At 61.9% G+C, this 27,805-nt stretch overlaps 2 protein-coding genes across 3 annotated transcripts in view; both read left to right on the forward strand.

The window, feature by feature from the left end:
- CCDC62 (coiled-coil domain containing 62) overlaps positions 1 to 7,842 on the forward strand; it is a 51,122-nt gene extending 43,280 nt beyond the window's left edge. The window contains exon 13 of the mRNA XM_032876395.1: positions 7,832 to 7,842. The gene's annotated coding sequence lies outside the window, so the exon portion shown is untranslated. The remainder of the gene's footprint in view (positions 1 to 7,831) is intronic.
- HIP1R (huntingtin interacting protein 1 related) lies at positions 431 to 26,314 on the forward strand. 2 transcript variants are annotated; one of them, XM_032876392.1, is made up of 32 exons: positions 432 to 611; positions 13,790 to 13,853; positions 14,348 to 14,490; positions 14,722 to 14,778; positions 15,886 to 15,966; positions 16,351 to 16,427; positions 16,668 to 16,729; positions 18,503 to 18,643; positions 19,251 to 19,308; positions 19,405 to 19,480; positions 19,636 to 19,776; positions 19,878 to 19,939; positions 20,014 to 20,086; positions 20,170 to 20,353; positions 20,438 to 20,526; positions 20,615 to 20,731; positions 20,814 to 20,915; positions 21,137 to 21,331; positions 22,140 to 22,287; positions 22,429 to 22,515; positions 22,863 to 22,970; positions 23,085 to 23,221; positions 23,441 to 23,551; positions 23,906 to 23,964; positions 24,184 to 24,214; positions 24,298 to 24,360; positions 24,722 to 24,822; positions 24,943 to 25,048; positions 25,169 to 25,292; positions 25,376 to 25,437; positions 25,529 to 25,735; positions 25,989 to 26,314. In XM_032876392.1, the coding sequence occupies exons 1-32, from the start codon at positions 519 to 521 to the stop codon at positions 26,034 to 26,036; spliced, it is 3,207 nt and encodes a 1,068-aa protein (XP_032732283.1). In that variant the 5' UTR covers positions 432 to 518; the 3' UTR covers positions 26,037 to 26,314. The 2 variants fall into 2 exon arrangements, with proteins under 2 accessions (XP_032732284.1, XP_032732283.1); XM_032876393.1 differs by lacking the exons at positions 25,376 to 25,437; positions 25,529 to 25,735; positions 25,989 to 26,314 and having other exon boundaries at positions 431 to 611; positions 24,722 to 24,836; positions 25,169 to 25,283.
- Positions 26,315 to 27,805: the final 1,491 nt, after the last annotated feature.

The raw sequence follows: 27,805 nt of genomic DNA on the forward strand, positions 1-27,805 counted from the left end.
TGGCAAGGTGTCCGCATGCGGAGCCTGCAGCCTCCGAAGATTCATCCCACGGCCCCGCATGGAAGAGAGCTGCTGTTAGGTTAGAGATAGCGCAAAGGGGACGGCTTACTTGTATGCATTTTCACACATAAACTAAGACTAAAAAGGAAAAAAAAAGTCTAGTTGTGATTCTATTGTTCAGATTCATTGAGGCCAAGTTTTCTCCAGTTAGCCAGATCCTCCTCTGGTGTAGAAAGGACTTTGTGCGTCCGGGGTGTGGAGGTGGGCAAGAGACTTGGCCCAGGGAGGTAGGCAGAGGTGTGGAGGGGCTGGGGACCTCGGCCGGGGCTCCGCCCATCGAGGGGCGGGCCCGGGGCGGGGGCGGGGCGGGCGAGGGGGAGGTTCCCCCCGCCCCCGCGTGCAGGGGCGGGGCGGCCGGGCGCCGTGCGGCGGCCTCGCGGTGCCTAGGCTGGGGCGGGCAGCGGTGACGCTCAGTCGCGCGGAGCCGGGCCGGGAGCTTGAGCGGCGGCGGCGGCAGGATGAACAGCATCAAGAGCGTGCCGGCGCGGGTGCTGAGCCGCAGGCCGGGCCATAGCCTGGAGGCCGAGCGCGAGCAGTTCGACAAGACCCAGGCGAGCGGCGGGGCCGCGGGCGGGCGGGGGGCGCCCCTCGGGGCCTGGCCGGCGCGCGCCTCCTCGGCTCCCGGGCTCCGGCCGCCACCGGCCACCTTGCGCCCGGGCCGCCGCCCCCCGGGCCGCCCCGCGCGCAGGTGAACCGGAAGCGCGCGCGCGAGTGACGGGGCCGAGAGGCCGCCGAGGGACTGAGGTGGCGGGGTGCCGGGGTGTGGGGGGAGGCGGCTGGCTTGGGAACGAGGCGACGGGCGACCCAGCTGGAGGGGACCGAGGTGACCCGGGAGCGAGGTGGAGGGGGAGCGAAGGTGGCCGGGAGGCCGAGGTGGAAGGCGACCCAGGAGGAAGGGGCCGAGGTCGCCGGGAGGGGGCGAGGTGGCGGGCGACCCAGGCGGTGGGGATAGAGGTGGCCCGGGAGCGAGGTGGCGGGCGACCCAGGTTCGGGGCGGGGGAGGATGCAGCGATGAGCCAGGTGGGGTCAGGTGTGCCCGGGCCTAGGTGCGCCTCCCGGCGGGGCCTGCCTGGATTCCTCTGTCCCGGCCGCGCCGTCCCTCCCCGGCCCCAGCAGCCGGGCTCCTGCCACCACCTTCCAGGCCGTGCGAAAAAAGCTCCCACCTCGGGAAGCAGAGCGTTTCCTTGAAGGAAACTCCCAGTTTCCTCTTCGCCGGAGCTGTTTTCCAGGGCCGCACAATATCTTATTATACGCCGGGCGAAAAGTTTCACGTATGTAGCCAGACTTGTTTGCCTGAGCGCTGGCCCACGTATAAATAGGTTCACACCCCCCTTATTAAACACGGGCGCCTGACAGACAGAAACTTCCTCGGGCTCCCTTCCTGCGCTTCCCACGCGCCTATCCTGGGAAGGTTATTTTGAAAATTCAGCAATGGCGCGGGTGTGTGTTGGTGCATGTGTTCCTGCCGAGAACACAGATCGCAGTCGCCGCTCTGCCTCTAGTTTTCTGTTCCTTTTTATTTTACAAATATTAAGGTGTTCGTCTGCCTGGGGGGAGGGGAGAGCGCGCTCGGTTGTTTGCCAGAGTAAGTCACCCAAGACCGAAATAGCAGAACAATTTTACTTTAGAAATAAAGGAAGCCAAAAGGACCCCTCCTGTCTGAAGCCGAATGGTGACATTTGTGGCGGCTTGCTGTAGCAAGTTCCTTCCCACCTGTCCCTGCCCATAGCAGGGACTTCCGCGGTTGCTTTCAAACCGAGTTATCTACCCGCTCTCTACAACAGCTTTCATTTTGAAATAAGGAAAACTCAACGGGACCTCCTAACCTTTGTGCTTACCATTAGCAGTGAAAACGATAATGATATTTTGGAACATCGAGGCTTTATGAAAGCCAAGGGTTGGAACCAACCCATCTGAAAATTATTAATTTGTCCTCGTGATCCTCCTCATCTGGCCTATTTTCAGCCTGGATAGCCCATCATCAAAACAAATGTGGCATTTAATTTAAAGGCATTAATACATAATTAATTGTGGCAGGAGATTGTGCAAGGATGGAGAGGAAAATTTAGTTGGCAGAGAGAATCTGGGTGTTGTCAGAGCTTTATTCACTGTTTTTAGGGTCCCCCGTCCCCCGCCTGGCTTTTGAGGAGGTATAAAGAGGTCTGATTGATACACAGAGATGAAATTTAAAGGGCCCATTTCACTAATCTTACTCTTCTATTATAAATCAAGGGCAACCTTCTTTAATATGAAAGACAAAGTATCTCTGATCTAGATCCATACATTTTAGTGGTTGGTTTGGTAAACAGGTGTGGGTTTTTTTTTTTTTTTTGCTTGTTTTTGTTTTTGTTTTTGTTTTTGTTTTAAGATTTCATTTATTTATTTGTCAGGGAGAGTGAGCAGAGGCAGATGGAGAAGCAGGCTCCCCGCTGAGCAAGGAGCCCGATGCGGGACCCGATCCCACGACGCTGGGATCATGACCCGAGCCGAAGGCAGCCGTCTAACCAACTGAGCCACCCAAGGGTCCCTTGTTTTTGTTTTTCTACAGGGCTGAGAGGGTTACTTGATAATGAATAACTTTGTAACAGGTGAATCTCATAGGATTTACCATCCCTAACCGCCCCCCCCTTTTTTCTGGATAGATGGGGTTTGGGTTCAGCCTCTAGATTTGCTTGTCTTCAGAATGACTTATTGAGGGATGGAGGATAAAGATTTTGTACATCGTTAATATTTAATTAGCTCGCTCCCAGAAATAACTAGTGAGTTGCCAGTGAGGTCCCATTGGTGGAAAGGACCCAGAGAGCTTACAGAAAATAGCACATCCAATTCTCGGACCCATCTTCCCTTCGGAATACGCTGCTTCTGTCTTCACGTTGACTCCCGTGCCCTGTGTTGCGGGGGGAGCACTTTGGCTTGCTTTAGAACTTGTCCTTGGCATCATTCAGCCTCGCCTTTCTCCTTGGGCTCCTGGATCCAGAGCTGGGGGAGTTGGGGGGGGCGCGAAAAATACTTCCACATTAGTTTTCTCGGCAGGCCACACCCCGTTTTTGCAAAGGTCCGTTCCCCACCCCAGTCGGGAGTGCTAAGGGAGAGCAGCCACGCTTCCTTTGTGTAACCGGTCCTTGGGATGGTTGCATGGTGTGTGTTTGTGTAATCCCAGAGGGGGCCTCTGGAAAGTTGGTCTGTTCTTCCCCACGACTTTGGTCCTTTTGGTGATAAAACCCCTTTTCAGAATGGAGATGGCACAATAGTGTTGACTTTTCATTGGTGTAACATTCTGAGTACAGAATGCTGTAGAATGCATTATATTTGCACTTTGAACCCAAAACTAGCCATACCGTTAAAAAACAGATGGTGTGTCATGGGAATGGCTTACAGGCAGGTGGACCTGAGTGCTGCTAGCCTGTGCCCTTGGGCAAGTTGCTTAACTCCTGAGTCTGTTTCCTCACCTGTAAAAACAGATTCATTCCAGCTGCCCCCAATGGCTGCTCTGAGGTACAGAGAAACACTGTGTGACAGGCGGGGCCTCAAAGGTGGCCCCATCCTAATTCCTGGAACCTGTGAATACCTTATCATACTTGGTAAGAAAATGCTAATCAGCTGACCTTAAAATAGGCCGATTCTCCTGGGTTTGTCAGGTGGGCCCAGTGTATTCCTAGGGCCTTTGACCTGTGGTGAGGTCAGAGGAGGGGTCTGCAAGGAGGAACTGGCTTTGAGGTGGGAAAAGGGGCCCTTCAGCAAAGAAGGGGGACGTCCCGTAGACGGTGGACAAGGCAAGGAATGGAGCTGTCCGTGGAGCCTCTAGAAAGACATGACGCACTGCTGGCACCTCCGGAAGACCGGTCTTGGACTTCTGATCTCCGGAACCGTAAGATGATCGCAGTGTGTGTTGGTTGAAGGTGCTTTTGGTTTGGGGTGAGCTGTGGCAGCGGTCCCAGGCGGCTGATACACCCAGAGTACAAAACGCGCGGTCCGGTGCTCTGCAGGTAGCCAGCCGTCGCTCTCCCTTCTTCCCCACCCACCACAAGCTTTACCCTCTGAGAGCTCTTTCCAGAACTTCAACTAGAGCAGAGACCCATCTTTGAGGCATATCACAGATGAGGACTCAGCAGATAGGAGTCGTGGAAATGCTGAATGTCAGACTTGCTTTTTCCTTATCTAGCAGTATTTGTGCTTCTCTGGCTCGGTTTCCCCTGCAAGATAGAGACACCGAGCCCGAAAGCTTTTCAGGCCAGGACAGAGAGCGGGCCGCGCTGCTCGGGAAGCCAAGGCCAGTGGGCGGGCGCTCATTAGAGAGGCGAGACTACCCAGGTGTTAGGGTTTTCCATTGAGGAGGACCCCCCCCCCCCCCCGTGCAGGGGTGAGGAGGGCAGAGCAGGTTGAAAACAGTTCATAGGGCCCGTTTTCCCGGTCGGTGACACATCCCTTCAGCACCCTCCGGGGAATCGAAATCTTGTGAAGAGTAATGTTTTTTGACGTCCGGGACTTGTCAGCGCTGGCTCACGTTAGAGCGACACTGGCCCGTAGAAACGGAACACACGGCTCATGTGTAATTTGAGATTTCCCTGTAGCCACAGGGCAAACACGCAGACACAGGTGGGGGTCATCCTAACCGTGTATTTTGCTGACCCCAGCGTTCCCAAATTCTAACCCTTTCAGTATGTAATCGCTGCAAAAATTAGGAATGGGATCTTCTACGTTTTTTTCCTCCTGAGTCTTCCATGTGTCATGTGTTTAACAGCGTACATCTGTCTGGGCTCACGCATCAGGTGCGCGGAGCCCCGTGGCCCTCCTGGTGGTAGAATCACCTGGGGGGTGTCTTTAATGTGTCCGAGTGAAGGTGCTGGAGATTAGGAGTGATTGGGCCTAGATAAGCCCCAGGCAGTGGTTTTTTGTTTGTTTTGTTGTTTGAGGCCCCTAACCAGGGAGTCTCCTTAAAGGCGCCCCACAGGACACAAACGTGTGTTTGGGACCTTGAGTTTGGGTTTGAGAACCATTCCCCCAAATGCAGTATTCCTTCCGACTCCCATATGGGACATGCTGGCCCTTCTGCCCTGACTTCCTGTCCCGTGGGTGCCCGTCACCCCGTCCACGGAGTCTCCTCTGACCGGGTTTACCTACGCCCACCTTTGTGTCTTCATTATTCCCTATAAACGCCGTGGTGTTCTGACACTCCCCAAGTCACCGATCCTTTCTGGGCCTCCTGTAAATGTTTACCAAAAAAATTTCCCCTGGCCTCCGAGTTTGGGAAGAGACTGAAACCATGTGGTGGGCAGAGAGCACTCCCCACCCCCAACCCTGCTGGGTCCCCCCATGGTTGTGTGGGAGGGCATGAGGTCCCCACATTCAGGCATGGTACCTGGCACCTGGTACAGACCTGTTGGCTGAAGAACAGAGGTGAGCCAAGGCCCGAGTCACCTGGGGTGGGTCCTGGGTGGTGAGCTGTGCCCTTTCCACCGTGGTCACCGCCGTTTCCTGCCAGGGCACCAGACGCCCTTCACTTGGTGATGCCCAAGCAGGTGGCTGACTTCCTAACTCCCCAAGCCACCAGAATCCCCCAGAATCTTCCTCTGCTCTTTGGGTGTCAGGTGGCCGGTCAGCCCAGGTGGGGGTGGGGCTGGGGCTGCCAGTCCTGCCCTTCCCATCCTTGGTGTACGCTTGCCCCCCAGCACGTTCCTGAGGGTCATTGGTTGCATGGCTGGTCTGGTGCTTTGGGCTGTGCCGCAGGAAGGTAGAGACCACTCTTGTCCTCTCCAGGAGTTTCCGTCTACATGGAGATGAGAGAGGGGTGAGGGGGCCAGGGGTGCTGTGGCGGAGGAGGTCAGAGCCAGACTCCCGGGGAGGGGCTGTGAGGTTTTGCGGGACTGCCTAGTGCGGAGGAAATACTGAGTGTCGTTAGCTGTTGCCTTGTGTACGGAAAAGCAGGTTGGACTGAAAGAAATCGAAATCCTGTCCCTGTTGGATTCTGTCCCTGTGCGCCTAGTTTAGCTGTCTGTAAAGGGGAAGCGAGGGCGGTCTGGAAGAGAAGCAGGAAAGTGGGGGGACAGCCCCTTCCTGGGAGGAGGAGCCCACAGGAGCTCATGCTCTCCAAGCACTCCCCCTTCTCCAGGGCTGCAGGCCCCTGCTTCCAGGGACACCCTAGGGAGGTTGGGGGGAAGCCAGCAGGTCACTTCCTTGTCCCCAGCCCAGCGTCCCAGCCAGCCCCAGGCAGGTCCAGTTGTGAATGAAACCCAACTGGGCGCTCATTTGCTCCTTCCCACAGCTCGCGGTGGAAACTCTGGAGTCTAGGCCTGTTGGCCGAGGCTCAGGGAAACCCAGTCTGCTAACCTGAGACACTTGGCCCAAAGAGTAGAGATGCCTCTGCCAGCCAGGACTCACTGTTGGCGGTGCCCTTCCCCTCCACTTGACTTCCAGGTGGACTCAGGTATCACCTCGTTTGTGAAGCCATCATCCCCTTCCCACCCCGTACACGGCAGCTGGTCCATTAGATGTGGCCATCTGTGCGCTTGCGCATGGGGAAGGATGGCATTGCTTCTCGCTCTGAGTCCCGAAGTCCTACTCCCTGAACCACGAGATCCTCAGGCAGGACCTTGTTGGTCCTTCTGGTGCCCTAGCCCCTCGGAGCACATGGCTTGGGGGACACACTTTGTGGATGCCTTAGGGCTCGCGGCTCTCCCTCCTTGGACACAGCCACCTGGTGAGGCCTGGGAGACCCTCCCCAGCACCCACTGCAGAGAAGACTGAGTTCGTGAACAGAAGTTCAGGCCAGGCAGGATTGGTTTGTTTCTCTTTTTGAAATAATCACAATCCTCAGGCGGCAGTAGGTCCGCCTGCCTGGGGGTGACTCAGCCCCTGGCTTGTGGGACGGACAGGTCTGTGGAGTGATATCACCAGGGCCCGGCTGGCTCCCTGTCTGTCCAGAAGCAGCCTGTGGAGGCAGGACTCAGGAGTGCGTCATCTTTGTCTCTGTGTGTCACCTGCAGAGGCCCGGGGAGAAGTGGCTTTGGGTCCGGCTGCCACGCGTTAGCTGCATCCCGGGGAAAGGCGGGATCCTTCCCTGGCTCCCGCCTGCCCTGCCACTGGACGGGGTGTAGGCGTCGACCAGTCCCCCCAGTTTCATAAACAGGATGGTGGCGGAGCCCAGGCTGAGTGTGGACTGGGGCACACGCGTGGGGAGAGACGGCTGTGGAAGGAATCGGGGTAGGACCAGCCCTGCTCCACTGACTTCCCGTCTGCAGAATCCGGGAGTTGCAGGGCACCTCCCCACTTTGCATGTGACCGAATCCCAGCGCCTCCTCAGCTGCAGAAATCCTGTGTTTGCTTCCAGCAGGGGCTGGCGAGATGGCAGCCGCTTTTGAGCGAAGTCTCTCTGTCCTTCACACATCGCTTTGGAAACGCTGCCCGTTGCTGTGCCTCGGCTCTTTGAAGGACGTTTTTGTCCCCATTGGGTGCCTCTGTTAGGTGTCCTGATAACGGCACAAGGAAGCTTAAGTCTGATTCACTTCAGGATTTTCAGAATAAAAAAATGTTTTATAGTTGCTTTTACTAGGTAACTAGTGGTTAAATTATTAGCTGGAAAAAAAGACACTCACGGCCTTGAATTTAACCAGAACATATGTGTGAAAGAGCTTTTGTTCATTCAAGTGTTCACTCTGACTCATCCAATAAAGATTTATTGACTGCCAGGCACGGTTTGGGGACTGGAGACGCAGCGGGGAGCAGAAGACTCATAGGGTCCCTTGTACTGTGCACATCTGTTTGGGGGTCAAAGGTAGAAGCCGAGAGTAAGTGGCAAACAGATGGTTTTGGATCCTAAACGTCCTGGGAGGAGTGAACAGAGGATGCTCTCCGCCCTCCTGGGCGGGTGGGAAGACCCTCTGGGAGGGAACATTTCAGTTCAGAGCTGGGTGATGGGAGATGTGCCTGGCGGTGGGACCTGACTTGCCCTGTGAGGAAGGAAAGGGAGGAACATGTGGCTGGAACCCAGCGAGGTGTTGTGGATACACGGCGTGCATGTTTGCGTTCTGGAGGACCCAGGGGTTTTTCATTCCTGCTTCCCACACGAGGAAGCCTCTGTCTGGAAGGGGGAAGTTTCTGCAGCAGAGGCCGCCCGTGATCCGGGACGAGGCGCCTGGTGTCCGCAGGCTGACGTGTGTGCTGTAACCTCGCTGATGGGGGATGGGTGAGAAGACCTGTCCTTGTGCCCCGGTGCAGGGACTCCTAGCAGAGGGGTTTTTCGAATGTCTGGTCTCCCAGAGGACAGCCGCTCACTTAGCTCCTTGCCAAGGGCTGTGGGTTTCCAGAACCGTATACCGGGTGTTGATGAGCATTGGGCTGAGAACCAGTGGCTCCCTGAGATGCCCACACTCTCGCTCTGTCCTCTCTGTCCTCCTCCCCACTGCCCTGCCTGACTATGGGCCTCTTCCCAAACTTCCCAGGGCCCCCTTTGCTCTCTGTGAAGGCCCATGGCCGCCGGGGCAGGCACTGTGTTGCAGTGAGCAGCTGCCAATGGCAACTTCCAGACTGGGTTGTCCGGCTTTGCTGACCAGGCCTGCGCCCTGAGGCCCTGCTCCTGCAGTCCGCACGGGGCACCCAGCCTCTTGGGTACCACCTGCTGTGGCTCCAGCTGGGCCCGGCTGCCCCACGGGCCTCCTCTAGCCCACATCGGCACCTGCTGGGATGCCTCCAGGTGTGTGTCCCTGCCAGTTGCTCCTCCGGGGACGGTGCCATTGGTGGCTCTGGCCAGCCTGGTCCTTGGATGGTCTCCTCATGCTTCACTTTTCCTGGCTGCAGGACAGAAGCTGCCCTGGGAGAGAGCCAGGGTAAGTGGAGATGAAGGTCAGTCCAGAGTTGGATGCCCTTGTTCGGGGGAGTGGGGAGCCATGCCGAGGCCCATGAGCTTTGCCGCGCTGCCCCGGTGCTGTTCTTACCTGAGGTCGGAATGAATCCCTGATCTGCAATGTGCTTCCTGACCTGGAGCCCGGCCAGGTCTTCCCGGAGCGGGGGCGGCCGAGAGGCTGATTGGTTCCTGTGGCAGGGCAAAGGAGGATGACCCAGCCTCCCTCCTCCCGGCCCCAGGGGTGGCAGAGAGGATGGCGTCCCGTGCAGGGCAGCTTCCCTGTCCTCGTGCTTGGGGGAGGGTCAAGTCAATATGCAAAGCACTTAGACGGGTGTCTGAGGGAGCAAGGCCTTGGTCAACTTTTCATCATTATGACCTTGGACGAGTGATTACCTTCCCTGAGCCTCCATTTCCTCATCTGCCCTCCCCTAGGGAGACTTCGGGGATTAAATGAGCAATAGTGATGGAGTGCTTGACGTGCTGCTTGACCCATGGCTGAACTTGATAGAAATCCTTTTATGGTCAGGTTATGGAGCCCCGTTTGCTGCCGTTGGGGCTCAAAGCTTCCCCATGCCTCCAATTCCGATGGTGTCTCCAGACCCTGCTGGAGCCTTCCATCCCTTGGCCTCTGGCCAACCCCAGCGCCTTTCCCACCTCTGTCCTTCAGAAAGTCAGGCCGCTCCCCATCTGGGCACCGGGTGAAACAAAGTGCAGACTCTTGGAGGTCGGGAGGTGGCTGCCCAGGGCCTGGGGTGTGGCCTTGTCGGCTTTTTCCAGTGCAGAAGGGGCGGCAGTGGCCCAAATGCCGTGAAACGCTTTACTGTCTCACGCTTGCCACATAAGAGACCCGTCTCTGCAGACCCTCCGGCTCACACCGAAGTCCCCCTGGGCATTTCTGGGGTCTCACAGCTGCCCTGGCACTCCCCATTGTTGTTCTTGTCCTGTTTTCCTGCAGCGGGAGGAGCTGCCCCCCACATCCTGACCATGGGAAGGTCCAGTGGGAACTGCCTCCCCTCTTCCCCAGGAGTCCCAAACTGGTCGCCACCTGTCCTTCCTCCCACCCAGGACCCTTCTCTCCAGCTCTGGGTTTTCCACCCAGACACACAGGCCTGTCATCAGTCCATTCCACTCAGAGCTGCCTCTCTCCCTGGCGACTGAGCCTGCCAGTGAGGAGGGATTAATGGGCTGTTGTCAGAGCTGCTGGGGTAGTTCTGGCCTGGGGAGCTGTCCCAGGGCAGAAAGAAGCCTTTTTTCAGTCTGGCAGGCTGGAAAGCACCCTGATGGTGATACTGGGCTCCCCTCTGACTCCCCCTTATCCTTCAGTAATGCCCCTGCCCCCACCAGCCACCTGTCAGCCTGTTGTAAGGGCACCATGCTGTGTGGACCCAATCCGTGTTGCTGACTATCAGAGCCGCCTCAAGACTGTCCACTCTCAGTGCCGAGCTGTGTCACAGTCGCCCAGCATCGGTTCATCCCAGCACCAAAGAGAAGAATACTGACGCTCTCCCCACTCCAGCAGCCCACTCAGGACAAGCTAGGGCGTCCCCGGGGCCTGACCTCCCCTCCTGGGACGAGGCTTGGCTGCCGAGCCTGGTAGGAAGAGCAGGGCCCTGTGGAGTGTGCACAGACGCCCTGTGTGTGAACACTGTGCCTCCTTGTGAGGCTTCCCGACCCACACATCTGCTGCCCTGCACACAACGGGGCCGTGTTCCCGCCCCAGGGGGGACCCTGTTCCTGCAGCCAGCACGGGGAGCAGGCAGCCCCGGGAGGGAGGAGCTGCTGCTCAGACCCTGCCACGGACCCAAGTCCCCACATCTCACTGGGGCCCCGGAGCCCGCCCTCCATGTGCCAGGCACCATTTAGGGGCTGCGGGGTACAGCAGCGACCGGAGTCACCAGTGCCCTTCCCCCACGTCGTTGACCTTGGGGGGTAGGGTGGATGACAGAACAGGGGCTGCCAAGTTGCCAAGTCCATGGAGAAGTTTTAATCAGGGGAGACTGCTCTAGGGTGGTAGCAGGGAGGGGGCCGAGGAGCAGAGACCCGGAAGGGGTGGCGGGGAGGGGGCCGGTGCTTCTCTGCGTTCAGACCAGCGATGAAGTAGAGGCTGTGTTTAGTGACCTGTAGAGAAGGCTGGGGGCGGATGGCCTCACCCAGGCACCCCACCTTCAGCTCAGCCACACACTCTTGGCTCCTGCTGCCAGGGCTGCTTGTGGCCTCCTTTCTGCGCTCTCCTCCCGGCCTCCTCCCTGCTCAGAGGAAAAGGCGCCTTCCCCACCACTCCCCTCCCTTGCTGGGCCCTAGCCAGCCCATTCCTTTAGGGTGTGTCTGTGCGTCTGCTCTCCAGCGGCAAGGCCCCGGAGGAGGAAGGGGGGCCTCCAGGAGGCAGAGCAGTAAATACCGAACCCCCTTGCTGGGGTCCGCTGCAGCACTCAGGCAGAAGATACCGCATGGGCCTCCCCATCCTGTTCTGCACGGGTAGCTTGGGCTCTTCTCTCGCCCGGAATCTTCCGGATCAGTCTGGACCAGGTGGCAGTCATCAGAAGAGCCAGCTCAGGTGTCAGGGCAGCTGGGGGATGGAGTTACATACCCCCAGAGACAGTTCGCTGCTGGTGTGGGAGTGGGCAGCTGCTCTGCTCGCTGCTGGGGGAGGCCTGGCCCCCTCTGCCTGCCCCTCCCAGCTCTGTGCCCTCAGGGGAGGGAGTTGCCTGGGGCGCTGACGGCAGACTCGCTAATGACAGCAGTCTGCCAGGCCTGGCTTAGCCCTTAGGAGCTGCTAGGACAGGACACCTAACCTCTCTGTACCTCGGTTTTCTCATCAGGAGAGTGGGCTTGTGACCACTTGTTAGGGCTGCTGCTGGAGGCGTGTTGCCTGTGCCTGGCACGGGGTAATCACCCAGGAAATAACAGTTGGGGATCATCACTGTCATCACTGCTGTTGGAGATGAGCTCTGCCCGCGAGGGGCGTGGTTATTACAGGGGGCGGGGACAAGTGAGGTCTGGGCTCCACCCCTCTCCCGAGGCTGCTCAGGGAGGCTGTGCTGGAGGGTTGGCAAACATGGCCAAGGGAGCCTCCGGGGTCTGGCTTGCTGAGCCTTCGGGAATAAAGAAGCCAAGAGCCTGTCTGGGGTTCTCTGTGGACCGTGGGATGGGATGGCAGAAGTGGCCCCCAGGGGGCCCACTGTGGGGTCTGCTGCAGACCCCGTACTCCTGTATTCCTGCGATGAAGCTACTGTGGGTTCGAGTGGAGGCAGAGGGGAGGGGGCTCTGTGCGGGGTTCCAAAGCCGCATGTCTGCTCAGAGAGGACTGCTTTCACTCCTGTAGGGTTGCTTTCTTACTGAGAGAGGAAGTCTCCCAGCCTTGCCAAGTAGCCCCAAAGTCGGCTCATAGTAGACCTGTTCGTGAGTGACATTGCCTCCTCACCAGGCTGGGCAGTTACACTGTGTAGGTGCTGGGGGCGGATTGCATGGCGGCTTCCAGGCTAAGAAGAGAGCATCAGGGCTGCTCCTTGGGGCTCCCTCTGCCCTGCCCCCTTCCCACTCCTGTCCCAGTCGGGCCACCATACACATGAGTTCTGTTGACTAGGCCCTGACCTGTAGGCTGGGGTCCTGGGCTGCAGGGTGGGCGCACACGGCACCCCTGACCCTTGCTCAGCCTGTCGCAGGTCCTAGCATGGCCAGCGGGGCAGGCTGGGGTGGGCCCCAGTGATAGGACCCATGGGGGATGGGAGTGCCGGCTGAGCTGGAATTGGATCTGCCTTTGCCAAGAACCTACTCTCCCTTCCACCAGTGGCCTGGGCAGCTCCCCTCCATCCACACAGGCTCATGTCCCCGCCCCATGCCAGGCAGGTGCCCAGAGGCTTATCCGCTTGCCCACGGGTGGAGAAATAATAAAAAAATACAGCCTCGGGTCAGCCCAGGGCTGGCTCTGGTTCCTGGGTGAGTAGGGCCAGAGAGGGCAGTGGGCGCCGGGGACCTTTGGCGAGGGAGCAGCCCCATCCAGGAAGCCATTTAGCTGAGGGGGAGGAGACGGGACCCGGCAGGTGGAGGTGGGTGAGGACCTCTGCTGGGAATGAGTTGGCTGCTTGCTCAGGGCCCAGGTGGGGCGTGTAAGTATGGTAGGTGGATCCCCCCGCTTCCCACCACCCCCAGTTGGGCCTCCGTCGCTGTCTGCTTCAGGGCACGTGCTGAGTCCTCACCCAGGAGGGAGGTGGCTTGTGTGGCAGACGGGCCGCAGGACTTGGGTTTGGCCTGGTTCTCCATAGGGTGGTTATGTGGCCTTGCCCCCCAGTAATGTGGGGGGTGGGAGTCTGACACCTGTCTTCATGGAGTGTCCTAAAGGCTCGGGAGGGACCGGGTGGAGGCTGACTGGATGCTGCCCTGGGGCCGCAAGGGGTGGGGGGCGCTCACCTTCTGGGAGGAGCTAAACGCACGCAGGTGCCCTCCCAGAGTGAGCCTCCTGCGGCTACCAGCTGGCTTCTGTCCTTGCTTCCCAGCCCCCTGGAGGCTCCTAATGGCTTTTTGGCACCAGCTCTTGGCTCCCTTTGAGCTGCACATAACAAGTGAAAGAAAAGTCTTCCGGGGAGCCTGGGTGGCTCAGTCGGTTAAATGTCCACCTTCAGCTCAGGTCATGATCCAGGGGTCCTGGGATCGAGTCTGTGCTCCCTGCTCCGTGGGGAGCCTGCTTCTCCCTCTCCCTCTGCCCCTCCCCCTGCTCATACTCATTCTTTCTCAGTAAATACATAAGTTCACAAAAATAAGTCTTCTGAGCTCTGGTTACCTTAGGTTGAGAGAATGGCCATTTCCCCTGCCTTCCACTGGCCGAAGAATCTTCCCTTCTGGGGAAGTCGTCCTGGTGGGTCTCTGACCTCTGCCTCCTCTGTCCCCTCCCAGGCCATCAGCATCAGCAAAGCCATCAACACCCAGGAGGCCCCCGTGAAGGAGAAGCATGCCCGGCGTATCCTTCCCTGCCTCCAGCGGCTGTTGTCCCTCTGGCCGGGGGAGGGGTGGACAGTGTGAGGCGGACGTGGGTCCACCCTGCATGGTCTCTGGACTTGGTGGGAAGTGAGTTGGGGGCAGGGGGTGCTGCCGGTGGCCGGCCCCCAGCGCTTTGTCTGGTGTGCCCTCGTGGAGACAGAGGCCTGGACCAGACTTGCTCTGCTTCCTGCACATTCTGAATCCCATCTGGGAAACACTATTTATCGTGGGCTGTAGGGCCTTGTTAACTTCCTGAGGCTCGACCTTGCCCATTTTCTTGACCTTGGCAGAAAACCATAGCTTTTGGTGAACTCTGGCAGACGCGCAAAGAGACGGATGTGGGGAGAAGCTGCTGAGTGGCTGTGGTGAGGGGCTAGCCTTCCCCCTGCATCCCCGAGCTGTGCTCGCTGGGCCCCTCCCAGCCTTCCCCACACTTGAGTCTCTGCCTCCTGCACTTGACCTTAACCCTGGTAGGCATCATTCTGGGCACTCACCATGAGAAGGGGGCCTTCACCTTCTGGTCCTACGCCATCGGTCTGCCGCTCCCCAGTAGCTCCATCCTCAGCTGGAAGTTCTGCCACGTCCTCCACAAGGTGCTCCGAGACGGACACCCGAATGTGAGTAGCCACTGTCCGCTGGTCCCGGGGCGGTGGGGCGCGGGGGTCAGGTCTCCTGGGCCCTCCATCTGCTGCTGCCTGAACAGGCCGGCACTCCAGGGAGGCAGAGCGGCATCCCTTTGAAGGCCCGTCCTTCCCCGCTCTCGGAGGGCCAGCTAGCATGGGGTGCGGGGGTGCCTCTGTCGGGACCCCGCCCGTGCAGGACTGGCCGCCTCCTCCCTCGTGCTGCAGGTGCTGCAAGACTGCCAGCGCCATCGGAGCAACATTCGGGAGATCGGCGATCTGTGGGTAGGTGGGGGAGCGCGCGGGGGCCTGAGCACCTTCCCTGGGGCACCGTCCATCCTGCTTGGGGTTCCGTCCCCTGCACATGGGGCCAAGCGAACGGACGCTCCCCGCAGATGGGCATCCCTTCCCTCCAGTCCCTTGAGCTGCAATTACTGTGCCCCTGGGGTGACCGTGTGAGAGGGAAATGTCGTAGGGGGAGCCTCGCCTACCTGCCAGGCCCTCCTGCCGCACACACTCACCAGCCCTGCGGCCCCCCGGAGCTGGGAAACGTGGCGACGCCCAAGTCTGTGTGTCCTACTGGCGGTTACGGCCAGCGCAGGGAGGGGCAGACTCCTTGTCCCCCACCAAGACTGGCTGTGTTAGAGTCTCAGGATTGGGAACTGGGTTCAGAAAAACCCCCAGGAGAGTAACTGAGAGCCCAGTTAACCCCAAGATCCACTCCCAGACCCTCAGGGAATCGGGGGGTCGGGGTTGGGCCTCTGGCCTTCTTTGTCCTCTGGGAGGACTGCTGGGGCCTTGTGGGCTGGGCCAGGGGTGGGGGGCCTCCGAGGACTGGCCAGAGGGAGGCCCGAGCAGGACAGGGTGTGAATGGCCATGTTCCATGATGTCCCTTGAGGTAAAGAAAACAGTGTCTGTGGTGCTGTTTGCAGACACGGGCCCAGCCGGTGTGAACACAGGGGACACGGTGTGGGAGGTGATGGGGAGGCAGCCGGGAGGACATGTGCGTGGCCCCGGCAGAATGGGCCTCCCTGACCGCCACCAGCATTTTAATGAAGTGTCCCAGCTCAGAGCTGGCCTGCTGCCCTGGACAGAGAGCCCTCTTCTCAACGAGAGTTTCTTTGGCAAGAAGGACTAGGAGTAAGATTTCTAAAAAATTGAACAAAGAGCTGGAGACAAAGAGGAGGGTCGGTGGAGGTCCTTCGGCGGGGCGGGCCGTACCCGTGCGGCCATGTCCGTCTGGGCGGTGGGTGAAGGAAGGACACCAAGCCGGCTCCCTTTCCCCTCCCACCTCCGCATTCTCGCTTGCCCCAAAGCGTGTCCAGGTCCTGTAGGATTTGGGGGCACGTTCTGGGGGCAACAGGGCCCTACCCTGGTTTCCTCCCTCCGCAGGGACATTTGCATGACCGCTACGGGCAGCTGGTAAATGTTTACACTAAACTCCTGCTGACCAAGATCTCCTTCCACCTCAAGGTAGTTTCCTCGGGAGTTGTGGGGCTGGAGGGGGGGACCCTGGGCTTTGATCTCTGAGATGTCCCTGGAAGCAGGATCCCCTATGTCCCAATCTTGACCTGAGGAGAAACATGGGGTGCCCAGGGTGCCGTGAGAGTCCGCACACCTTGGGGCATCTCCCGCCGATGCTGGAGGTGTCAGCCTTGTCCTGGGCTCTGGACAGTCTCCTGCCCTGGCTGGACGGCCCCTGCTTCCCTTCCTGGTCTCCCCAGTCACCCACGGCCCCCCTCAGCCAGTGCCCAGGGCAGATGGTGACCTCTCCGGCCTCCTGTCCTCAGAAGCCAGAACCAGCTCTGGGCTGGGCTCTGCCTGGGCCTCACCTGAGTGGGGGTGTCCTCTTTGTAGCACCCCCAGTTTCCCGCGGGCCTGGAGGTGACAGACGAGGTGCTGGAGAAGACAGCTGGGACTGACGTTAACAACATGTGAGTCCCACGGGTGGGTGCTCCGCAGTGGGCAGCTGGGGCAGGGGTCCCAAGCCTCGGAGCTCTGAGGCTGAACCAGAGGCCTGGGGTTTCCTTGGAATCGGGCGTCCTGGGCTGAGGGATGGCTGTCCCTGTAGAGGTGTGTGGGTGAGCTGTGCTCCGTCCTCCCACCTGGGGGGGTGGGTTTCATGGGGCGAGTCCCCAGCCCCTCCGTTCAGGCCCCCACTTTCCCCTTTGTAGCTTCCAGCTCACCGTGGAGATGTTTGACTATATGGACTGCGAGCTACGGCTTTCTGAATCAGGTACGCCAGGCGAGGGGCACGCCCAGCCCGTCCAGGTCCAGTGTGCTTGCTCAGGGCCCACAGCCGGATGAGAACTGAGCCCCGCCAACTAGCCGTGCCCCAGGCTGTCCGCGCCCCTGCCAGGAGTGCGTAACGGGGCCCCCAGGACACAGGGAGAGGCAGTCAGTGCCCCTGCAGGGTGCGAGGCCCCAGGGGTGTGTCTGGGTCACTTTACAGTATGGCTTCCAGTTCCTGAGCCGGGCTACCCCCTTCCCCCGGCCTCTGGCATCTGCAGAACCCACCCAGGAGAGAGCTGCTTTGGGTCATCTTGCTTGTTTCCTGCTATAAAAGGGCCGTGAGTCATGTCGGACTTCCCAGCCCAGGGACCCAGCCACCGCCGGACAGGAAACCTCCGAGGGCTCCCCCTCTCAGGGCTGCAGACGCAGTTGTTCTGGGCGGCAGCGTCAGGATGGCCTGTTGGGTGACTCAGGGCTCTTTGTAGGAGAAGGAGGAGCAAATGCCTTTTTAAGGGAAAATCGGGACTTAGAGATGGGTCTGGGCTCAGAGCTGCACCCAGGGGAGCCCAGGTCCTGCGGGGGAGCATGGCTGCTAGCCCGTGAGCGGCAGAGATGGGCTGTGCCTCTCACAGCCGTCCCCACGAGGGAAGGTAGAGAAAACCCCCAGGCAGGTGCCCCACCCCTGGGGACACTGACGTCTTGAGGAAGCACCAAGGAAAGGGGTACCCCTAGTCCACCGGACGGCGTCTCCCCCAGGAAAGGGTGCCAGGGCGTTCCCCACCATGCCGTTTTAACGGAACCATACCGAATGCCCCTCAGTGGAGAAATGGATGGCTTTGTCCTTATACGAACCCGAAATGGTATTTTATGTGTGTCTCGGTTTTTACGGGAACAAGTATGTGACTTGACACATGAAGGCTTAGGAGGGAGAAGGACTGTCCTTTGCTGCTGCTTCGTCCTCCTTTCCCTCGCGGGCATTCTTGTGTCGCTGTGGAGGTTTGCAAATGGTCCCACTCTAGGCCAGGTGGGCAGAGGACCCCAGAGCTTGGGGCCCAGCATTCTGGAAGAGTCCTGGTGTCTGTGTTGTGTGTGGGCCTCCCTGGCGTGTGGTCTCTCCATTGTTGTTTCTCTCCGGGCTCTGGCAAAGAGACCGAGTGCGGTGGGGGCAGCTTCATGTTTGTCCCTTTCCCTCCCACTTGGCTGATGCGATGAAAGGCTTGATTGTCCGGGACGGGGGAGAATGACCCCGGGTGCAAGTGAGGTTTTGGGGTCACTTGGGGTTTGCGGAACTGACCTCTCTCTCGACTGCTGTTAAGAGGAGGCACTTGGCCGTACAGCCTTCAGCCGCCTCCTTTCCCTGACCTTGAGGCCCATGGGCACACGATCACCTGAGTCCCCCTGTCACCCAAGCACCTTGGCTAGGACACACTATGTCGGCGCTGTCGGGGACACGCCAGCCACGCTGTGTTCTGTTTGCCCAAAGCTGCCGTCGCCCTAGGCAGTGGGGGCTCTGGGGCTCCCTCCGGGGCAGCCACAGCACCAGGGGCTCCCATACTAGCATTGGAGAGCGTTTTGGTGTCCAAGGACCCCGGGCAGAGCCATCCTGCCCAGCCAGGACTGGCATGGCAGGGACCCAGGCTGCCGCCCCCTGGGTGGTTCTGACGATCCCTGGAGACGATGGCGTGCGGCCCGCACTCTGCCGCCGTTCCCACTGTGGCCGTCCCCGCGTCTGCACGGCTCCCCACGCGCACGCTCCTCCCTCCACCTCTGTTGGCAGTGTTCCGGCAGCTCAACACGGCCATTGCTGTGTCCCAGATGTCCTCGGGCCAGTGCCGCCTGGCACCCCTCATCCAGGTCATCCAGGACTGCAGCCACCTCTACCACTACACTGTGAAGCTCATGTTCAAGCTGCATGCCTGTGAGTCCCCCCCGCCCCCCCGCAGCCCACCGGGAGCCTCCCCCGCCCCCTGGGTTCAGCCAGGGGCACACAGGGCTGCGCTCGGGCAGCTTAGGCAGCGGACGTGTATTGCAGCAGAGACGAAAATCGAGACACGTTAGACATATTTACTAATTAAGTATAGCGATAATATATTCATTATCCGTGAACAGAACACAGCTGTGACAGGAAATCGCTGTTTTCCAGCACAAGGATTTAGTGCGGAGAGGGGCGCGCGTCTCCGCAGGGGCGGCCACGAGTGGTGCCGCACGTCCTCTGCGGGCTGGCGTGGCAGGCCCAAGGGGGCCCGTGTCTCCTGCTTCATGTTCATAGGGGCTTGGCCCAGGTGGACCCTCCGAGGTGGTCTCGGTCCCCTCATCCCACTCGGAACCCCCGGCCCAGGCTCGAGTCCCGAAGCGACCCCGCGGCGCACCCGCCGGCCAGCCCGGTCAGGATGCTGATGGTCACGCGCCCCTTGCCTCTGTCAGAGTTCACGTTCCTCTCTGCCGGGTTCTAGAAGGTGGTGGAACAGGGTGGGCACGGGAGCAGGGGGCCGAGGGGAAGTCCCATCAAACATCACTGCCCTCAGGTCTCCCAGCTGACACCCTGCAAGGCCACAGGGACCGGTTCCACGAGCAGTTTCACAGGTACAGCCCGGGCAGGGGGAGGCTCGGGGGCCTCGGGAGCCAGGGCTGCCCAGCCAGGCCTGGCTCCACCGTGACCTCCCTTCCCCTGCCTCGCAGCCTCAGAAACTTCTTCCGCAGAGCCTCGGACATGCTCTACTTCAAGCGGCTCATCCAGATCCCGCGGCTGCCCGAGGTACCCGCGCTCCCCCAGGCTGCAGCCTTGCTCCCTCCCTGGGCGCTCAGGAGGACCCCGGGTACCTGGTGGGGCCCTGTGGGCTCTGGGGACAACCGAGGGGGCTTCCTGCGGGGCCGCGAGCAGCTCCCGCACATCGCCCCCCCACACGCCAGGGACCGCCCAACTTCCTGCGGGCCTCGGCCCTGGCTGAGCACATCAAGCCGGTGGTGGTGATCCCCGAGGAGGCCCCCGAGGACGAGGAGCCAGAGAATCTCATCGAGATCAGCACGGGGCCCCCGGCTGGGGAGCCTGCGGTGAGGCCCCCTCTGCCTAACGCCCTCTGCCCCTGCCCAACCCCTTCCCTGGCCTGGCGGGCCTCGGGGGCTGGCAGTGTGTCACCGCGTTTGTGTGGCAGGTGGTGGCTGACCTCTTTGACCAGACATTTGGACCCCCTAATGGCTCCTTGAAGGACGATCGGTGAGGGCCCTGGCGCTGCCTGTGGTGGGGGCCCGGCGGGGTCAGGGCTGAGCTTGAAGGCCGTCTGTCCCCAGGGACGTGCAGATCGAGAGCCTGAAGAGGGAGGTGGAGATGCTCCGTGGGGAGCTGGAGAAGATCAAGCTGGAGGTGAGGGCGCGGCTGGCGGTGTGCCCCCCCCTTCCCTGCCCCCGCCGGCAGCGCCCCCACGAGGCCGGCCCTCTGCTGTGCAGGCCCAGCGCTACGTCTCGCAGCTGAAGGGCCAGGTGAACGCGCTGGAGGCCGAGCTGGAGGAGCAGCGGAAGCAGAAGCAGAAGGCGCTGGTGGACAACGAGCAGCTCCGCCACGAGCTGGCCCAGCTGCTGGCCGCCCAGCGCGAAGGCGAGCGCAACCAGGGCCTGCGCGAGGAGGCCGAGAGTGCGTGAGCGGCGCAGGGCTGGGGGGGCGGCCGGTGGGGTCGCGGGGGTGGGGGGGGACCACAGCCTCTCGTGTCCCCTGCAGAGAAAGCCAGCACCATCGAGGCGCGCTACCACAAGCTCAAGGAGAAGCACAGCGAGCTCATCGGCACGCACGCCGAGCTGCTCCGGAAGGTCGGTGGGGGCGTGCGCGGGGCGGGTCCCAGGACTGCGAGCGGCCCCCAGCGGTGCCTGAGCAGGCGTCTGTCCCCTGCCCCTGCAGAACGCAGACACGGCCAAGCAGCTGACGGTGACGCAGCAGAGCCAGGAGGAGGTGGCGCGGGTGAAGGAGCAGCTGGCTTTCCAGATGGAGCAAGTGAAACGGGAGTCCGAGATGAAGGTGTGTGCGTGTGCGCAGGGGCCCCCGCCCCCGCCGCCCCCACGCGCCCTCTTGCCCTCCGTGACCCGCTGTCCTGTCCCAGCTGGAGGAGCAGAGTGACCTGCTGGAGAAGCTCAAGGAGGAGCTGGAGGCCAAGGCCAGAGAGCTGGTGCGCGCGCAGGAGGTGCTGACCCGCACGGAGCAGGTACGGCTGCTGGCGGCGGCCGGGGGGGGGGGGGGGGGGCGGGGGGGCGGCAAGACAGCGTTAGGGTCCTCCTTCCCGGGAACGGGGCCCTTGGCAGCCGTGGGGTGCAGCTCCGACCCAGCCCCGGGGACACGCAGGAGGTCTTCGCCCGGGAGAGCCGTCGGTGGGGACGCGGGGCAGGGGGGCCCCCGGGAGCCCCACCCACGTGCCGGCGCTCGCAGAGCGGGTCGGAGCTGAGCTCGAGGCTGGACGCGCTGAGCGCGGAGAAGGCGGCGCTGAGCAGCACCGTGCGGCAGCGGGACGCGGACCTGCAGGCGGCCCAGGGCCTGGTGCGCGAGAAGGAGGCGGCGCTGAGCCGGGAGCAGCAGCGCAGCGCGCAGGAGACGGCTCAGCTGCGGGGACAGCTGGCGGACAAGGTAACGGCGCCCCCGAACTGCGGGGCTGAGGCCCCTCCGTTGGCTCCTGTCCCGCCCCTCCAGCAGGGGAGGGCACCGGTCCGCGGGTCCGCGGGTCCACCTGTCGTTGCAGAGCGCTCTGACCGCTCCACAAGGAAACTCTTGCCCGGAAGCAGCTAGTCCCCACCCGCCTGCGCCAGCCCTGCCGGGGTGCGCGCTGCCCTGCTCTGTCTCCAGAACGACCCATCCCTGACCTCACGCGCGGATGCGCCCCGCAGTGGGACCGGCCCCTCGCGCTGAGCGGTTTGCCAGGTTCCCCCGAGAGTCGTGGCGCAGTAGCATCCACCCCAGGGACAGACCGCAGGCCGTCTGCCCATCCACTGAGTATCTGGCTTGTTTCTGCTCTTTGGCTGTTGGTGACGTCACCAGGCACGAAAGCGGCTGTACCGTTCCCTTCCCGCCGGGAACGTGCGGTTTTCCATTTCCCTGCGTCCCTCGCAGCCCGCGCTGCTCTGGTCTTCACTTTGGTGGCCCTAGCGCTGTCCCTAGCGCTGTCCCTGAGGCCCAGTAACTGAGTATCTTTGGTGTGTTTGTTGCCTTTTGTGTATCTTGGGAGAACGGTTTGTTCAGACCCTTTGCCTCTTTTTTAATTGGGGCGTCTGTCCGTCCACTGCTGGGCTGTCCGTCCGGCTCCCGCAGGAGCCGCCCCAGCGCTGGGCCGAGCGTTGGCTCTCCGCAGGCCTCCCTCCCCAGGGCCGTCCGCCCGCACCCTGCCTGCCTGCGCGGACCCTGCAGCAGGGGCTCTGAGCGCCTCCCCCTCTGGCTCCAGGAAAGTCAGGAGCAGGAGCTGCAGCGGAGGCTCCTGGACCAGCAGTTCGCGGTGCTGCGGGGCACCGCAGCCGAGGCCGAGCGGATCCTGCAGGACGCCGTGGCCAAGCTGGACGACCCTCTGCACCTGCGCTGCACCAGCTCGCCAGGTGGGGCTGCGGGGCTGCCCTTGGGGCCGCCTTCCTTGCCTGGAAGGGTGCTCGGTGACCCTGAGAGGCGAGAGGCAGAGCAGCAGGGCAGTGGGGGCCCCAGGCAGGCTCTGCCCCTCATCGCTTCTCCTCTGCTTGCAGACTACCTGGTGAGCAGGGCCCAGGCCGCCTTGGACGCCGTGAGCGCCCTAGAGAAGGGCCATGCCCAGTACCTGGTCTCCAGGTCAGGTAAGCGCGGTGGTAGAGGACAGAGGAGGGCAGAGGCTGCTGGCCTGGGGTGCCCAGTCTGCTGGCCGCAGCTGCCCCCTGCCACTGGGGAGTTTTCCAGAGCGGTGCCCCTACCACGCCCACCAGGAGCCCGTCCTGCCCGCTCTGCTGGCCTGGGGTCACTCAGCTGTGGCTGCTGTCTAGCTGCTTGACCTTGGTTCCTCCGAGCCTGCCTTGTCACATCCATAAACGGGGGGCCCTGGCGCCTGCTGGGCTTTGGGGCCGAAGACCCAAGCAGCCCACCATGGGGTCCATTCCCGGCTTCGCTCCACGGCGGTGGCATTAGCGTTTTGTCTCTCCTCCCCCAGACGCCTCTGTGCTGGTGGCAGCCCTGACCCAGTTCTCCTACCTGGCTGCGGACACCATTGTCAACGGCAGTGCCACCTCCCACCTGGCCCCTACTGACCCTGCAGACCGTAAGTGGGCCCCCCGGGATGTGGGGGCCTTCCCGGGGGTCCTGGCGTCAGACCCAGCGCAGGGGCTGCTTCCAGGGCTCCCCGGGGCGGGCGCTGACGGACCTCTCTCCACAGGCCTGGTAGACATGTGCAGGGAGTGCGGGGCTCGCGCTCTGGAGCTCCTGGGGCAGCTGCAGGAGCAGCAGACTTTACACCAGGCCCAGCCGAGCCTGGTGGGACACCCCCTGCAGGGCATCCTGCAGCTGGGCCAGGTGAGGGCTGCAGCCATGGCCCTGGGCATGGGCTGGGGTCCCCGATTTCCCTGCACTTCCCTTTAGTTTGGGCTGAACGGGTGCTCGTATGCAGAGCCGGCAGCTGGAGGACACCAGGCACGGACAGCGTCCCCGCCTCCCAGCCCGCTACTGCCCCAGCCTCTCCCGGACTTGTCCCCCGGGCCTGCCCCCTTGACTCCTCCGCGCTCTCTTCCTCAGGAGCTGAAGCCCAAGAGCCTGGATGTGCGTCAGGAGGAGCTTGGGGCCATGGTGGACAAGGAGATGGCGGCCACGTCCACGGCCATCGAAGATGCTGTGTGGAGGATTGAGGTGACGCCTTGGGTGCAGGGGCTCCTCTGGGTCCTGCAGGAGCCTTGGGGGCCGGGCTGGGCTGAACGCAGGCTCTGTCCACCTCCGCACCCCTCGCCTCTCTGCAAGGGGCAGATGGTGTCTGCAGCTCACAGCTGGGAGACTGGGGAGGTCACTCCACTTTTCTGCCTCGATCTGCACCCTGCCCCCCACCCCCACCCTTGTACCCCATGCCCTGTGTCCCTGCGGCCTCCCCGGCTCAGTGGCTTTTTGGCGGGGAGTGGGGATGAGGGGGTTGGCTTGTCCAGCACGGCATCCCCCTTCCTCCCGCACTGCCCTCTTCCCAGCGTGCTCACAGCTCTGTCACTGGTGTAGGACATGATGAACCAGGCCCGCCACGCCAGCTCCGGGGTGAAGCTGGAGGTGAATGAAAGGTGAGCCCTGCTCATGCCCCCCACAGCCCCCCAGGTTCCCAGCTGTGCAGCCTGCCCAGCTCTCCAGAAAGGCCTGGGAACAAGCAGGCACATCCCCCCTGCCATGGGAGCCCCCTGGGACTGAGCACCCATATCGGGGCTCGGTAGTCGTTCACCAGAGGGCCGACTCCCTGGGGCCACACTGAAGATTCTTCTCTCCCCCCCATTTGTTCTCCTCAGGATCCTCAATTCCTGCACAGACCTGATGAAGGTGAGTGGCTGGCCGGGACCCCAGGCTGGACTGTGTGCCTGGGAAAGTCAGCCCAGCCATGAGCTGTGTTCTGGTCTTGGCAGGCCATCCGGCTCTTGGTGACAACATCCACCAGCCTGCAGAAGGAAATTGTGGAGAGCGGCCGGGTGAGTGAGGTCCCCCTCTGGTCTGCCCGTGCATCCCTGGCTGGGCCAGGTGGGGTCCTTCCCTGTCAGTCCAGATTCCTGAAAGGGCCATGACCTCCGAGCCCTCTTCATCCCAGGCCACAACCCTCTTGGCTTCAGGGGATCTCTGGGCTCCTTTGGGCAGGAACTCCTGGACCTGTGCAGTGATGAAACCAACCCCCCCGCCCAGAATGCACACAGTGTGCCCCGGATTCACAACCCCACCCCCCCACCCCCCCCAGATGTCCTCTTGTGGCGGTGAAGGCAGAGCGGCGGTGGGGATCCGTGGCCACCTGTGACATCGCTGACTGGTCCCTCTGCCCTGCCTTCCTGTTGCCACTAGGGGGCAGCCACGCAGCAGGAGTTTTATGCCAAGAACTCTAGGTGGACAGAAGGCCTCATCTCCGCCTCCAAGGCCGTGGGCTGGGGAGCCACGCAGCTGGTGTATGTCGCCCCAGGTGGGGGGCAGCAGGGCGTGTGGTGCTCAGGGTCTGGGGAGGGAGTGTGGCGGCGGCCCGGTGGCTGCAGGGTCGGAGACCCAGGCCTGCCCGGCTCTGTCCACAGGGAGTCGGCGGACAGGGTGGTGCTCCACACGGGCAAGTACGAAGAGCTCATCGTCTGCTCCCACGAGATCGCGGCCAGCACGGCCCAGCTCGTGGCAGCTTCCAAGGTGAGGCTCAGTGCGTGGTGGCCTCTCGCCTCTGGTCTGGGCTGTGGCCAACGTGTCCCCGTGTGCCAGAAAGCCTCTGTGCGGGGGCCTGAGCATGACCTGCCCCCCCCACTCCCCCAGGTGAAGGCAGACAAGCACAGCCCCCACCTGAGCCGCCTCCAGGAGTGCTCCCGCGCGGTCAACGAGACGGCCGCCAACGTGGTGGCCTCCAGCAAGTCTGGCCAGGAGCAGATCGAAGAGAGAGGTGCGTGTGGGCCCTGGTAGTAGCTGGGGTGGGGGCAGGCGCACAGACACTCACCCCTTACCCCCGCCCCGCTCTGACCACAGACACCATGGACTTCTCTGGCCTGTCCCTCATCAAGCTTAAGAAGCAGGAAATGGAGTCCCAGGTGAGTGTCTGCTCCTATTCGGGGGCTGAGCTCTGGGCAGGCGGGTGGCGCAGGCCGTGAGGCCATCCTGAGCGGGCTTGCGGGGCTGCAGGTCCGCGTCCTGGAGCTGGAGAAGACACTGGAGGCCGAGCGTGTGCGGCTGGGGGAGCTGCGGAAGCAGCACTACGTGCTGGCTGGTGCCGTGGGGACGCCCAGCGACGAGGATCCCGGCCGACCCAGTGCTGCCCCCCGCAGCGGGGCCTCCAAGAAGCCACCCCTGGCCCAGAAGCCCAGCGTGGCCCCCCGGCAGGACCACCAGGTGCTGGCGTCAGCGCCCGGGAAGGGTCCTGGGCTGTGGTCTCTGTCTCTGCTCCCCAGTCTGCAGGGCACAGGGCCTTGGGGAAGTTGGGAACCTCTGACTGGGAGGAGCCAGTAACATGGGGAGGATGGTGGCAAGGGGAAGAGGGAGGCTGGGAGGCTGGTTCAAGGGACAGACGCAGGGGGCAAAGGGGAGGCAGGGTGTGTGGGGGCCTGGCCACGTCCACTGAGCCCCTCACCTCTGACTCCCGCAGCTCGACAAAAAGGACGGCGTCTACCCGGCTCAGCTCGTAAACTACTAGGCTCCCGAAGGATCCCGGTGGGGAGGCTAGCGGGCAGGCCTGGGCCTTGTGTGGCCGCCCCGAATTGGCTCAGGAGCCTCCAAGGGGTGCAGCCCCCTGCCCCATGGCCAAGATCAGTGTCCCCGAGGCCCCCAGCCCCGGCTGAACCCACAGGATCAGAGATCGCGGCAGTTCTCCGGGACGTGAGTCTTCCTGCAGCGGGCACTCGTGGGACCAGCCGGAACCGAGCAGGCCTGAGCCACGGGCCTTCAGGAAATACATGGAATATTTGTAATTTTTGGAGTTAGAGCTTTCCTTCATGAGTTTGGATTCACCCTGGGGAGCAGGGCCCCTGGAGAGGGTGTCTGGGCAGGACCTCCACTGCCTTTTGAACTCCAGGTCTGAGGTTACTAATGAATAACAAATCCCTATTGGCAAGATGTCACCTATCTGTAGCCTTCCTGGGGCACAGAGTCCTTGCAGACGGGCCCAGGGTGGTTTTGGACAAAGCAGCCCTGGTTCGGGGTGCCTCCCTGTGAGGCATCAGGGACGGAGCACAGAGCTTGGCCCTTATCGGGGGTGGCAGGCCGGGCAGTGGAGCCCGGCACAGGTGCTGTGCTGCTGTCACTCCCGGAATCTCTTCTCCCACCTGTGGTGACCATCCTGTTCCTGGTTTTCATGCGCCTTCTTCTGCCCTAGAGGCCCTGTTCTGCGGGTTGCCCATCGCCTACCCCCTCCTCACCTCTACCCTCCTCTCAGTCTAGCCCAACCTCCTGAAGGCCTTCCCAGCTCAGACACCAAAAGTCTGGGAACTAGGACGCCTGCGGGCCATTCTCTAAGCCAGAGGCACCTTGTGCCCCTAGAAAGCCTCCCCACCCTCCACCCCCTGCTCCCAGCTGTCTAGTGGCAGTCCCACTTGGAGGATTTGTAAGAACGTGTGTTCTTTGAGCCCCCACCCTGACTCCAGGGAGGCGTTGAGAGAAAAGGACCAGCACCGTGGGCCCCAGAAGCTTCCCTGTCCCCTCTGCCTCCCGGCGGTCCCATCCCAGCCATGTTCTGGAGGGGGGCACAAGGTCCAGCTTTTCTGCGTGCCTTTAGTGTTTCCTTGTTGGAAGAGTCAGATGGGCAATAAAACGCACGTGGACCGTTGCCACCGCCCTCCGGTGAGGGGCCGCCGCGCCTGGGCTGTTCATTTCTCTGGAGCCAGAATGTGTGACACGGGTTGGGAGACGACTTAACTTCTGCAGGGGACAGAGCGCTTGGAACCACGGAAGAGCTGCTCTGGTTCTGCCAAGAAGTGCCCTGGCCTGCGTCCTGGGAGGTTTGGGACTTGAGGTCCTGGGACGGACGCCGGTGTGGTGAGTCGTCGGCTGGGGGCTTCCCGCCCCCCACCCCGGCCCGCTCAGAAACCAGGCTGTTTTGTGAAGGGGAGGAGTGACCACGGAGTCCCAGCAGTTAAGAATGTCCCCCGGCTGGGGGCAGTGGCGGTGACCCTGACTCCTCACTGGTCAGGGCTTGACCGGCACCACCACACCGAGCCTTCCCTCCGAGAACCTACCCGGCCTCCGGGCTCCCAAGAGCACAGCCGGCTGTGCGGCCCCGCTTTCCCCGGGGATGCGGACGGCTCCCGGCCAGGCAGGCTGGCCTCGGCGCGCTGCCCGCAGAGCGTGCGCCCCTTGCCCCGCAGGCCCCAGCACTTGTGGAAGCGCCATCGTGCCGGTCAGGGAGACAAGAGCCCCACTCCCTGGGCCTGGCTTTCCCACGGGGTGAAGTGGGGCCCCGCCTCGCTC

The sequence above is a fragment of the Lontra canadensis genome, unplaced genomic scaffold (genome assembly GCF_010015895.1).
Source record: "Lontra canadensis isolate GAN:19392208 unplaced genomic scaffold, GSC_riverotter_1.0 scaffold58, whole genome shotgun sequence".
Taxonomy (NCBI): domain Eukaryota; kingdom Metazoa; phylum Chordata; class Mammalia; order Carnivora; family Mustelidae; genus Lontra; species Lontra canadensis.